Source organism: Salvelinus alpinus, chromosome 5, assembly GCF_045679555.1.
Source record: "Salvelinus alpinus chromosome 5, SLU_Salpinus.1, whole genome shotgun sequence".
NCBI classification, from domain to species: Eukaryota; Metazoa; Chordata; class Actinopteri; order Salmoniformes; family Salmonidae; genus Salvelinus; species Salvelinus alpinus.
The window spans coordinates 18,918,052-18,933,001 of record NC_092090.1 but is presented as its reverse complement, the minus strand read 5'-3'; the positions used below and the strand labels follow the sequence as shown (position 1 = coordinate 18,933,001).

The 14,950-nt window shown below is 43.6% G+C and overlaps 1 protein-coding gene across 2 annotated transcripts in view; it reads right to left on the bottom strand.

Annotated features, from left to right (window-relative positions):
• The window catches only part of adamts17 (ADAM metallopeptidase with thrombospondin type 1 motif, 17), a 218,506-nt gene that overhangs the window by 152,371 nt on the left and 51,185 nt on the right, over nucleotides 1-14,950 (bottom strand). For both annotated transcript variants that reach the window (XM_071400845.1, XM_071400846.1), the window contains exons 5-6: nucleotides 7,944-8,027; nucleotides 5,965-6,122 (exon numbers count right to left, since the gene is read on the bottom strand). In XM_071400845.1, coding sequence (XP_071256946.1) covers nucleotides 5,965-6,122; nucleotides 7,944-8,027 — 242 coding nt within the window. The remainder of the gene's footprint in view (nucleotides 1-5,964; nucleotides 6,123-7,943; nucleotides 8,028-14,950) is intronic.

Genomic DNA, 14,950 nt, shown 5'->3' with positions numbered 1-14,950 from the left:
GGCTTTCATACCATGTCATGTGGCTTTCGTACCATGTCATGTGGCTTTCATACCATGTCAAATCGGAGGGCCTGTTGTCCGGACCTCTGGGGGTGCCTATGGGGGTGCCACAGGGATCAATTCTCGGGCAGACTCTTTTCTCTGTATATATCAATGATGTCTCTCTTGGTGCGGGTGATTCTTTGATCCTCCTCTACGCAGACGACACCATTCTGTATACATCTGGCCCTTCTTTTGACACTGTGTTAACAAACCTCCAAATGAGCTTCAACGCCATACAACACTCCTTCCGTGGCCCCCAACTGCTCTTAAATGCTAGTAAAACGAAATGCATGCTCTTCAAACGATCGCTTCCCGCACCGCCTGCCCGACTAGCATCACTACTCTTGACGGTTCTGACTTAGAATATGTGGACAACTGTAAATATCTAAGTGTCTGGCTAGACTGTAAACTCTCCTTCCAGACTCACATTAAGCATCTCCAATCCAAAGTTAAATCTAGAATCGGCTTCCTATTTCGCAACAAAGCCTCCTTCACTCATGCTGCCAAACTTACCCTCGTAAAACTGACTATCCTACCGATCCTTGACTTCGGCGATGTCATTTACAAATTAGCCTCCAACACTCTACTCAGCAAATTGGTTGCAGTCTACCACAGTGCCACCTGTTTTGTCACCAAAGCCCCATATACTACCCACCACTGCGACCTGTATGCTCTCGTTGGCTGGTCCTCGCTACATATTCATCGCCAAACCCACTGGCTCCAGGTTATCTATAAGTCTTCCAGTTCTCTGCTGCCAATGACTGGAACGAATTGCAAAAATCACTGAAGTTGGAGACATATCTCCCTCACTAACTTTAAGCTTTAGCTGTCAGAGCAGCTTACCGATCACTGCAGCTGTACACAGCCCATCTGTAAATAGCCCATCCAACCAACTATCTACCTCATCCCATATTTGTTGTTGTTTTTCTGCACTTTTGCACACTAGTATTTCTACCTGTACATCCTCATCTGCACATCTATCACTCCAGTGTAAATTGCTAAATTGTAATTACCACTATTGGCCTATTCATTGCCTTACCTCCTTACTTCATTTGTACACACTGTATACAGATTTTTCTATTGTGTTATTGACTGTACATTTGTTTATTCCATGTGTAACTCTGTGTCGTTGTTTTTGTCGCACCACTTTGCTTTATCTTGGCCAGGTCGCAGTTGTAAATGAGAACTTGTTCTCAACTGGCCTACCTGGTTAAATAAAGTTGAACTGAAAAAGATATGTATATACCATACCATGTCATGTGGCTTTCATACCATGTCATGTGGCTTTCATACCATGTCATGTGGCTTTCATACCATGTCATGTGGCTTCTTAATCATGTTGAGACTGGCCTATTACTATTGCTTTAATGTAGTATTATTATTATTATTATTATTCTCATTAATATTGTTGTTGTAGTTCCTGTTAATGGTATTCCCATTTCCACTACTACTACTTCTATGAGTATTATTGATGCCTTATTGCTGTTGGTCCCACAATTGTTCGTTATATAGTTTGGACACACCTACTCATGCTAGCAGCGAACAATGCTCTGCAATGGCCATTGACATAGTAGCTTCTGCGCTTTTGCAGTTATCCACTTTGTTAACCAACTGTGGTAATGTAGACTACGTTGCGGTGTTGTACGGTTTTGATTCATTTATATACATTGCTGTAGCACAATGTTTTTTGTGTCATACATTTTTGCAAGCATATCTGATTTGCAGTACGCACAGTATGCCCAACATTCATCCCCAATTAATGGATTCAGCCACCCTTTAAATTCAGGTACAGACTCCCACTCTTTTCTGTACTTCTGGCTGTACAGTTTTGATTGAGACGTGTTGATTGATGTTGTAAGTTCTGTTCAAGATCAAACATTCGTGACCAACTATATTCATTGGGTTTGTCTCGTCGAACGCATACTACTGCTGCTGCAGTCGGCCAACAATGATTTGCAATTTGCTGAAATTGCTGCTGGCCTGCTGCTGCCTGGGCACGAGCTGAGCGCCCTGCTGCTGACGTCACTCACAATGCACTTATGCAGCCAGGCACGTGTGACTGAGTGTGTGACACAGAAAATCGTTTTTGTGTTATTTAGAGGGGAAATGCATTTTAGCGTTTGAGTCACTTTTTTAAAGTAGCTAAATGTGTTGCTAGGTGCTGTTTGAAACAAAAGTTGCCAGGGTAGTCTAAAAAGTTGCAAAATCTAGCAACAAAATTGCTAAGTTGGCATCACTGATTGCAGCCCAAATAAATGCTTCACAGAGTTCAAGTAACAGACATCTAAACATTAACTGTTCAAAGGAGACTGCGTGAATCAGGCCTTCAAGGTCAAATTGCTGAAAAGAAACCACTACTAAAGAGCACCAATAATAAGAAGAGACTTGCTTGGGCCAAGAAACACGAGCAATGGACATTAGACAATGGACATTAAATCTATCCTTTGGTCTGATGAGTCCAAATGTGAGATTTTTGCTTCAAACCGCCGTGTCTTTGTGAGACGCAGAGTAGGTGAACGGATGATCTCTGCACCACTCCGGCTCCCGAGTGGCGCAGCGGTCTAAGGCACTGCATCTCAGTGCAATAGGCGTCACGACAGTCCCTGGTTCAAATCCAGGCTGTATCACATCCGGCCGTGATTGGGAGTCCCATAGAATGGCGCACAATTGGCCCAGCGTCGTCCAGGTTTGGCCGGCGTAGGCCGTCATTGTAAATAAGAATTTGTTCTTAACTGACTTGACTAGTTAAGAAAATGTAAAAAAAAGTTTATATTTTGATTTGTTTAACACTTTTTTTGGTTACTACATGATTTCATATGTGTTATTTCATAGTTTTGATCTCTTCACTATGAACAACCCTTGTATCACAATGTAAAACCCTTGTCCAAACTTTTGACTGGTACTGTATGTATACTTTGACCATGTAAGTAATTTAACTTACCAAGTCAATAAAGTCTACTGAATTGAAATTGATAGAAAGAGACACGGAAAAAGAGAGAAATAGACAGAGAGATCGCAAGAGAATGGCAGTGTGTGACAAGAGGTGAAGGCAAGGCAGTGAGAGAGAGATAGAGAGAGACAGAAAGAGAAAAAAAGAGAGAAACTAGAGAGAGAGAGAAAAGAGAGAGAGAGAGAGAGAGAGAGAGAGAGAGAGAGAGAGAGAGAGAGAGAGAGAGAGAGAGAGAGAGAGAGAGAGAGAGAGAGAGAGAGAGAGAGAGAGAGAGAGAGAGAGAGAGAGAGAGAGAGAGAGAGAGAGAGAGAGAGAGAGAGAGAGAAATGAGAAATACAGAGTGACAGTGGGTCATAGAGGTGTGGGCAGAATGAAGAAATTAGTCTTCGCACACTTAGATCAGATGCAAATGTCAGTGATTTCATATACTAAACTTGAAAATACCTTCGTTAGAGTATGCGATGTATACAGATACAGAGACCCCATACCGTTTGAACTCAAGTCTGATACAGACACGCTCCAGGGAGAAGTTTCCCCTAGGTACAGATCTAGGACCAGCTTCCCTCTCTGTAAGGGGTGCGTATCTGGTGGCAGGGAAGTCAGACGCAGGAGAGCAGAACTTGATAATAGCTGGAGCAGTTTAATAGTAAAACCAACGGGATAAGAAATACAAAGTATGGGCACAATAAGTTTGCGGACGACACTACAGTGGTAGGCTTGATTACCAACAACAACGAGACGGCCTACAGGGAGGAGGTGAGGGCCCTCAGAGTGTGGTGTCAGGAAAATAACCTCACACTCAACATCAACAAAACAAAGGAGATGATTGTGGACTTCAGGAAACAGCAGAGGGAGCACCCCCCTATCCACATCGACGGGACAGTAGTGGAGAGGGTAGTAAATTTTAAGTTCCTCGGCATACACATCACGGACAAACTGAATTGGTCCACCCACACAGACACCGTTGTGAAGAAGGCGCAGCAGCGCCTCTTCAACCTCAGGAGACTGAAGAAATTCGGCTTGTCACCAAAAGCACTCACAAACTTCTACAGATGCACAATCGAGAGCATCCTGTCGGGCTGTATCACCGCCTGGTACGGCAACTGCTCCGCCCACAACCGGAAGCCTCTCCGGAGGGTAGTGAGGTCTGCACAACGCATCACTGGCGGCAAACTACCTGCCCTCCAGGACACCTACACCACCCGATGTCACAGGAAGGCCATAAAGATCATCAAGGACAACAACCACCCGAGCCACTGCCTGTTCACCCCGCTATCATCCAGAAGGCGAGGTCAGTACAGGTGCATCAAAGCAGGGACCGAGAGACTGAAAAACAGCTTCTATCTCAAGGCCATCAGACTGTTAAACAGCCACCACTAACATTGAGTGGCTGCTGCCAACATACTGACTCAACTCCAGCTCACTTTATTAATGGAAATTGATGGGAATTGATAAAAAATGTATCACTAGCCATTTTAAACAATGCCACTTAATATAATATATATGTATATACTGTACTCTATATCATCTACTGCATCTTGCCATCTTTATGTAATACATGTATCACTGGCCACTTTAAACTATGCCACTTTTATGTGTACATACCCTACATTACTCATCTCATATGTATATACTGTACTCGATACCATCTACTGCATCTTGCCTATGCCGTTCTGTACCATCACTTATTCATATATCTTTATGTACATATTCTTTATCCCTTTACACTTGTGTGTATAAGGTAGTAGTTGTGGAATTGTTAGGTTAGATTACTCATTGGTTATTACTGCATTGTCAGAACTAGAAGCACAAGCATTTTGCTACACTCGCATTAACATCTGCTAACCATGTGTATGTGACAAATAAAATGTGATTTGATTTGATTAAATATACATAATATGACATTTGTAATGTCATTATTGTTTTGAAACTTCTGTATGTGTAATGTTTACTGTTAATTTTTATTGTTTATTTCACTTTTGTATATTATCTACCTCACTTGCTTTGGCAATGTTAACACATGTTTCCCATGCAAATAAAGCCCCTTGAATTTAATTGAATTGAAAGAGAGGCCCAACCAAATCATGAGAAAACAAAAATATAATTACTTCACACATGGGAAAGAATTAACAAAAAAACAGAGCAAACTAGAATGCTATTTGGCCCTAAACAGAGAGTACACAGTGGCAGAATACCTGACTACTGTGACTGACCCAAACTTAAGGAAAGTTCTGACTATGTACAGACTCAGTGAGCATAGCCTTGCTATTGAGAAATGTAAGTCAGGCTATTTGCACACTGCCCACAACATGAGGTGGAAACTGAGCTGCACTTCCTGACCTCCTTCCACATGTATGACCATATTAGAGACACATACTTCCCTCCCTCAGATTACACAGGCCCACAAAGAAATTGAAAACAAATCCAATTTTAATAAACTCCCATTTCTACTGGGTGAAATACCACAGTGTGCCATCACAGCAGCAAGATTTGTGACCTGTTGCCACAAGAAAAGGGCAACCAGTGAAGAACAAACACCATTGTAAATACAACCCATATTTATGCTTATTTATTTTCCCTTCTGTACTTTGACTATTTGCACCTAATGTGACATTTGAAATGTCTTTATTCTTTTGAACTTTTGTGAGTGTAATGTTTACTGTTCATTTTGTATTATTTATTTCACTTTTGTTTATTATCTATTTCACTTGCTTTGGCTCATGCCATTAAAGCCCATTGAATTTAAATTGAAATGGAGAGAGAGAGCAGGGAGAGAGAGAGAGCAGGGAGAGAGAGAGAGAGAGCAGGGAGAGAGAGAGAGAGCAGGGAGAGAGAGAGAGAGCAGGGAGAGAGAGAGAGCAGGGAGAGAGAGAGCAGGGAGAGAGAGAGAGAGCAGGGAGAGAGAGCAGGAGACTATATCAAATACACAGTGACAATGTGATTGGAAGCGTGACAGTGACAATGACAGTTACCTAGTGATGAGCACGGCCGTGTCCACAGGTGGGATGTCATCCCTGCCCCCGGGCACGTAATTGTTGCCTAGGTAACGGGGGCCGCCGTACTCCCCCCACTGCCACTGACAGAAGCTCTCCAGGGACCTTTCTCCGTGGTGGCCCACTTTCAGCTTGTCCTGTAGAGGAAACAGGGAAGGAGACAAGACAAGGAGATAATGAGAGGAGATGAGGACATAATCTTTCCAGAGCCCTCTCTCCGTGGTGGCCCATCTTCAGCCTGTCCTATGGAGAAAACAGGACAGCATCACACACAGGGTCAGGGAAGGAGACGAGGAAAGGAGACAAGAAACAAGGAGACAACAATAGAGGAGAATTGATAGGAGCTCTCACAGGACCTCTCCCTCCCTGTGGAAAGAGGAGAAGTGACAAAAGCCCTTGTATTAGGATGAAGTGTCCTCAAGAAAGCTAGCCGAAGGTCTGTTGAGCCTTTTCCAAGCTGATCCTAGATCTGTGCATAAGGGCGACATCGACCGTGCAGCTTTGTTCTGGCACAGAGGTTGGTCGTAGTGACTTTCCTAATGGGACATTATATACAGTACTATTATTGAGGTATAAAGCCCTGCTGAGGGTGTAGGGGTGAAGTTCCCCCTAATTGCTGATATTTGATCAATAATTGTTTTTCACCACTAATGATTAAGGTTAGGATTGGTGGAGGTGAAGCTGATCCTAGATCTTTACTAAGGGAACCTTCACCCGGAGGGGAAGCTGATCCTAGATCTTTACTAAGGGAACCTTCACCCCGGAGGGGAAGCTGATCCTAGATCTTTACTAAGGGAACCTTCACCCCGGAGGGGAAGCTGATCCTAGGTCTTTAACCCGGAAGGGAAGCTGATCCTAGATCTTTACTAAGGGAACCTTCACCCCGGAGGGGAAGCTGATCCTAGATCTTTACTAAGGGAACCTTCACCCCGGAGGGGAAGCTGATCCTAGATCTTTACTAAGGGAACCTTCACCCCGGAGGGGAAGCTGATCCTAGATCTTTACTAAGGGAACCTTCACCCCGGAGGGGAAGCTGATCCTAGGTCTTTACTAAGGGAACCTTCACCCGGAGGGGAAGCTGATCCTAGGTCTTTACTAAGGGAACCTTCACCCGGAGGGGAAGCTGATCCTAGATCTTTACTAAGGGAACCTTCACCCCGGGGGGAAGCTGATCCTAGGTCTTTACTAAGGGAACCTTCACCCGGAGGGGAAGCTGATCCTAGATCTTTACTAAGGGAACCTTCACCCCGGAGGGGAAGCTGATCCTAGATCTTTACTAAGGGAACCTTCACCCCGGAGGGGAAGCTGATCCTAGATCTTTACTAAGGGAACCTTCACCCCGGAGGGGAAGCTGATCCTAGATCTTTACTAAGGGAACCTTCACCCCGGAGCCGTGCTGAGGGAGTTTAGGGAGAGATAGCTATTTGAAGATGCTGGACCCAGACACGTTGTTATACTGACTCTTATCAGTACTGCTCTGCCGAGATGCACACACACACACACACACACACACACACACACACACACACACACACACACACACACACACACACACACACACACACACACACACACACACACACACACACACACACACACACACACAGACACTTGACACCAATTTAGACTGGCTCTCCAGGGCCCTGTTAAAGTAGAGAGACAGGCAATAAAATAGGAAGGGGAAAACAGTGGGAAACTCTCTCACACACACACATTCCTTCTCTTTTTCTCTCTCTGTCTCACTCTCTCTATTTCTCTCTCTCACACACACACACACACACACATGCTCATACACATAGAGGACACATTACAAGCCCTGAAGCCAATGATAAAACTAAGTAGAAAACAGTTGGGTGGGCCCTGACTCTTCAACAACTTAGTATGTGTTGGTCAGAAGGATTCCAAAGAGGTCATAGATGGTCAAAGAAGGTCAAAGAAGTTTAGAGGTCAGAACTTACTGGGCGGTTGTGGAGCAGAACCAGCTTGGTGACCCGTATGTTGATTCTGACGCCCAGACTCTTGCTGTTAAACATGTTGTACACCTGCAAGAGTATCGGCCATATCATCATCATCATTTAAATCAACAATTAATCAACAATTAACATTACTAACAATCATTTGTGAGTGTACTTCAGTGTTCTTAATGAATCAATAATAACAATAATTTACGAGCGTGTAATTCACTGATACACCCAAACTAAAAAGCACTGATACACCCAAACTACATGGTGGATGGTTAGTTGCTGATTTATTGCGGGTCACAGCTGGACCAGGGCTGGCTAACAAACATTGCTTTTGTGCCAATAATCACCCAAGTAATCATTTGAAAAAGGGGCTTGGAATCCATCATAGTCAAGACAATAGAAGACAACCACACTACTTTGTTTGAATCCCAAATGGCACCCTACATAGTTCACTACTTTTGACCAGAGCCACAGACAGACAGACAGACAGACAGACAGACAGACAGACAGACAGACAGACAGACAGACAGACAGACAGACAGACAGACAGACAGACAGACAGACAGACAGACAGACAGACAGACAGACAGACAGACAGACAGACAGACAGACAGACAGACAGACAGACAGACAGACAGACAGACAGACAGACAGACAGACAGACAGACAGACAGACAGACAGACAGACAGACAGACAGACAGACAGACAGACAGACAGACAGACAGACAGACAGACAGACAGACAGACAGACAGACAGACAGACAGACAGACAGACAGACAGACAGACAGACAGACAGACAGACAGACAGACAGACAGACAGACAGACAGACAGACAGACAGACAGACAGACAGACAGACAGACAGACAGACAGACAGACAGACAGACAGACAGACAGACAGACAGACAGACAGACAGACAGACAGACAGACAGACAGACAGACAGACAGACAGACAGACAGACAGACAGACAGACAGACAGACAGACAGACAGACAGACAGACAGACAGACAGACAGACAGACAGACAGACAGACAGACAGACAGACAGACAGACAGACAGACAGACTATGCCTTCTGGAGTCTCTGTACTCTGACTCCCGTTCAGTAAAGCTGCTAATCTACTGTGGTAATGAAGTTAAGGCAGCAGCAGTTGAGCCTAGAGCAGAACTGGCAAGAAAAGACACACACCACACACACACACACACACACACACACACACACACATCTGCTTTGTTTTCTTTCTAAAAATTTCTAAAAATAAAAATAGATTTATTTTTATTTTTTAAATGTTCATAGAAGACAGAAACGTAAACAGAATGTAATAATACATAGGTCTACATATTGAGACAATGTTACATTTCTGAGAGCGGAAACGGTTAAGCCACAACGTTCTGCCCTTGAACAAGGCAGTTACCCCCCAACAACAACTGCTCCCCGGGTGCCGATGACGTGGACGTTGATTAAGGCAGCCCCCAGCACCTCTCTGATTCAGAGGGGTTGGGTTGAATGCAGTTGTACAACTGACTACGTATCCCCTTCCCTTCCCCACATACACAGTCCAAATCAGTCTCTCTCAGCTCAGAAGATCTTTCAAAATGTCTTCAAAAGGAGATTACACAGAGAACTGTGTCTGTGACTGTAAAATAACAAAGTAGATTATCTCTCAAACCAGACCGGCCAAACACACCAGGGGTGCAGACCGGCCAAACACACCAAGTGTGCAGACCGGCCAAACACACCAGGTGTGCAGACCGGCCAAACACACCAGGTGTGCAGACCGGCCAAACACACCAGGGGTGCAGACCGGCCAAACACACCAGGTGTGCAGACCGGCCAAACACACCAGGTGTGCAGACCGGCCAAACACACCAGGTGTGCAGACCGGCCAAACACACCAAGTGTGCAGACCGGCCAAACACACCAGGGGTGCAGACCGGCCAAACACACCAGGTGTGCATCCCAAATGGCACCCTATTCCACAGGAGGCTGCTGAGGGGAGGACGGCTCATAATAATGTTTGACCTGTTTGATATCATTCCATTTATGCCTTTCCAGCCATTTCTATGAGCACGTCCTCCCCAATTAAGGTGCAACTGGCTGCCTGTGTACAGTCCCCAAGTAGTGCACTACTTCCCTATGGGCCCTGGTCAAAGGTAGTTCACTACATAGGGAACAGGGTTCCATTTGGAACTCAGGTCACAGTTACAGCAAAACTAAAGGCCTCAAGGGAATTCTGGCAGTGACTGTAGTTACCAGACTCTTTTCAAGAAATCCTTTACCAGGATATTTCCAGTTCTTCTCAGGTTTTTACCAAACACAACCTCACCTGTTATCAACAAACTCACTAGTTATCAAACACAACCTCACAAGTTATCAACAAACTCACTAGTTACCAAACACAACCTCACCTGTAATCAACAAACTCACTAGTTATCAAACACAACTCACAAGTTATCAAACACAACTCACTAGTTATCAAACACAACTCATTAGTTATCAACAAACTCACTAGTTATCAAACACAACTCACTAGTTATCAAACACAACTCACTAGTTATCAAACAAAACTCACTAGTTATCAAACACAACTCACTAGTTATCAACAAACTCACTAGTTATCAAACACAACTCACTAGTTATCAAACACAACTCACTAGTTATCAAACACAACGCACTAGTTATCAACAAACTCACTAGTTATCAAACACAACTCACTAGTTATCAAACACAACTCACTAGTTATCAAACACAACTCACTAGTTATCAAACACAACCTCACCTGTTATCAACAAACTCACTAGTTATCAAACACAACCTCACCTGTTATCAACAAACTCACTAGTTATCAAACACAACTCACTAGTTATCAAACACAATTCACTAGTTATCAAACACAACTCACTAGTTATCAAACACAACTCACTAGTTATCAAACACAACTCACTAGTTATCAACAAACTCACTAGTTATCAAACACAACTCACTAGTTATCAAACACAACTCACGAGTTATCAAACACGATTCATTAGTTATCAAACACAATTCACTAGTTATCAAACACAACTCACTAGTTATCAAACACAACTCACTAGTTATCAAACACAACTCACTAGTTATCAAACACAACTCACTAGTTATCAAACACAACCTCACCTGTTATCAACAAACTCACTAGTTACCAAACACAACTCACTAGTTATCAAACACGATTCATTAGTTATCAAACACAACTCACTAGTAATCAAACACAACTCACTAGTTATCAAACACAACTCACTAGTTATCAACAAACTCACTAGTTATCAACAAACTCACAAGTTATCAAACACAACTCACTAGTTATCAAACACAACTCACTAGTTATCAAACACAACTCACTAGTTATCAAACACAACTCACTAGTTATCAAACACAACTCACTAGTTATCAAACACAACTCACTAGTTATCAAACACAAGTCACTAGTTATCAAACACAACTCACTAGTTATCAAACACAACTCACTAGTTATCAAACACAACTCACTAGTTCTCACCAATTAACCCCTTAATTGGTTATGGGGTCAATTGGAAAAAGCACCTTCAATCTACACAGATCTACTGGTGTATTATAGTGCTTCCTCCACTTGATATGTTCTACACAAACCCTGGTCGTTTGGTTTTGAGGCTGTTTCCCTTTCTTTATGTACAGTACATGTGACTTAAAAGAGATGGCCCCTAACTATCATCTGAAAAATACTCAGCAACAGAATTGGAAGCTGCTTTGAAATATACTTTATCCAAATAAAATGCATTTTGGTGTATCTTATATGGTTAACCTGGAGTTATTTCCACAGAGTACTGTGAAGGTATGACCAGGGTGGATGCCTGCCCCCACATCTCTCTCTTTTCTCCTCCTGCCGCTCTCTCTTCCCTCATGCCTATCCCTGTCTCTCCTGCCCAGACCTTGGCTGGCTGTACTGCTGTGTTGATCTCTGTCCAACAGCTCTGCCTCGGAGCGTTGTTTAAGCAGTTGGCTTATCCCCCTCTCCCTCCCTCTTTCGCCCTCCCTCCTTCCCTCCTGTCTTTCCTTCTGTCTCTCTGCTCTCTCGCCATTCTTCCTTCACTAATGCCTTTTCCCCTCTCTCGCTCTCCCTCTCCCTCCCTCCTCTTCCCCCTCTCTCTCTCTGTTTCCCTCCCCCTCTCCTCCTCTTCCCCCATCTCTCTCTGTCTCCCTCTTCCCCCCTCTCTCTCTCTGTCTCCCTCTCCCTCACTCCTCTTCCCCCCTCTCTCTCTCTTTCTACCTCTCCCTCCCTCCTCTTCCCCCTCTTTCTCTGTCTCCCTCTTCCCCCCTCTCTCTCTCTCTGTCTCCCTCTACCTCCTTCATCTTCCCCCCTCTCTCTCTCTGTCTCCCTCTCCCTCCCTCCTCTCCCCCCCCCCTCTCTCACTCTCTCTCTCGCTCTCTCTCTGTCTCCCTCTCCCTCCCTCCTCTTCCCCCCTCTCTCTCTCTCTGTCTCCCTCTCCCTCCCTCCTCTTCCCCCCTTGGCTCTTGCCTACCACTCTCACATTCCCTCTCTCCCTCCTCGCTCTTACGCTCCCTCCTTTCCTCTTGTCTATCCCTCTCCCCTCCCCTCTGGTTTCTTGCTCTCTTGTCCAAGTCACTGTTGGGCTCTGTCTCTAACTGCTCTGCCCTGTGAGCAGCAGGTTGAATCAGTTGGCTGTTCAGGGAGTTTTAATGAGAAACTGAAAGGGTGAGAAACAGAGGCTGCGTCCCAAATGGCACCCTATTCCCTACATAGTGCACTACTTTTTTTTAAATCAGGGCCCGTAGGTCACAAGTCAACGGTAGTGTACTATGTAGGGAATAGGGTGCTATTTTGGATGCATATAGAAAAACAGCATTACAGTTCTCTGGTACTGTCCGGTCTCTCTCAGAGCTAAACCAGCTAGCACAAAGCCAAGAGAAACATGGGAGGTGGCATTGTCAAAATGAAGCTTGTTAACGTGTCTTTAACCTTTCAAACATGGTAGTGAGCCGCTCAACAGCGTGTGTACAACTCAAAGACTTAATTAGACCTAAAATCCACAAAGTCCCCACAAGGATAGTAAAACAAGGAAATTTCTCCCTCGTGGAGTTATCATTTCCCACGTCCCCATGAGGACAAAGGCTATTTTAAACTTAGGGGTTAGGTTTAGGGTAGAGGTCGACCGATTAATCGGAATGGACGATTAATTAGGGCCGATTTCAAGCTTTCATAACAATCGGAAATCGGTATTTTTGGACACCGATTTGGCCAATAAAAAATATATATACAGTATATATATTTTTTTTTTTGACACGTTTATTTAATCTTTATTTAACTAGGCAAGTCAGTTAAGAACACATTCTTATTTTCAATGACGGCCTAGGAACGGTGGGTTAACTGCCTCGTTCAGGGGCAGAACGACAGATTTTTACCTTGTCAGCTCGGGGATTCAATCTTGCAACCTTACAGTTAACTAGTCCAACGCTCTAACCACCTGCCTTACATTGCACTCCACGAGGAGCCTGCCTGTTACGCGAATGCAGTAGAAGCCAAGGTAAGTTGCTAGCTAGCATTAAACTTATCTTATAAAAAACAATCAATCAATCAATCAATCATAATCAAAAGTTAACTACACATGGTTGATGATATTACTAGTTTATCTAGCGTGTCCTGCGTTGCATATAATCGATGCGGTGCGTATCGTTGCTCCAATGTGTACCTAACCATAAACATCAATGCCTTTCTTAAAATCAATACACAGAAGTATATATTTTTAAACCTGCATATTTAGCTAAAAGAAATCCAGGTTAGCAGGCAATATTAACCAGGTGAAAATGTGTCACTTCTCTTGCGTTCATTGCACGCAGAGTCAGTGTATATGCAACAGTTTGGGCCGCCTAATTTGCCAGCATTTTACGTAATTATGACATAACATTGAAGTTTGTGCAATGTAACAGGAATATTTAGACTTATGGATGCCACCCGTTAGATAAAATGCGGAACGGTTCCGTATTTCACTGAAAGAATAAATGTTTTGTTTTCGAGATGATAGTTTCCGGATTCGCCCATATTAATGACCTAAGGCTCGTATTTCTGTGTGTTATTATGTTATAACTAAGTCTATGATTTGATAGAGCAGTCTGACTGAGCGGAGGTAGGCAGCAGCAGGCTCGTAAGCATTCATTCAAACAGCACTTTCGTGCGTTTTGCCAGAAGCTCTTCGCTGTCCTTCAAGCCTATCAACTCCCGAGATTAGGCTGGTGTAACCAATGTGAAATGGCTAGCTAGTTAGCGGGGTGCGCGCTAATAGCGTTTCAAACGTCACTCGTTCTGAGACTTGGAGTAGTTATTCCTCTTGCTCTGCATGGGTAACGCTGCTTCGAGGGTGGCTGTTGTCGTTGTGTTCCTGGTTCGAGCCCAGGTAGGAGCGAGGAGAGGGATGGAAGCTATACTGTTACACTGGCAATACTAAAGTGCCTATAAGAACATCCAATAGTCAAAGGTTATTGAAATACAAATGGTATAGAGAGAAATAGTCCTATAATTCCTATAATAACTACAACCTAAAACTTCTTACCTGGGAATATTGAAGAGTCATGTTAAAAGGAACCACCATCTTTCATATGTTCTCATGTTCTGAGCAAGGAACTTAAACGTTAGCTTTCTTACATGGCACATATTACACTTTTACTTTCTTCTCCAACACTTTGTTTTTGCATTTTTAAACCAAATTGAACATGTTTCATTATTTATTTGAGGCTAAATTGATTTTATTTATGTATTATATTAAGTTAAAATAAGTGTTCATTCAGTATTGTTGTAATTGTCATTATACAAATACATTTAAAAAATCGTCCGATTAATCGGTATCTGCTTTTTTTGGTCCTCCAATAATCGGTATCGGTATCGGCGTTGAAAAATCATAATCGGTCGACCTCTAGTTTAGGGTTAAGGTTACAATTCTGGTTTGGGTAAGGGGTTAGTGGTTTAGGGTT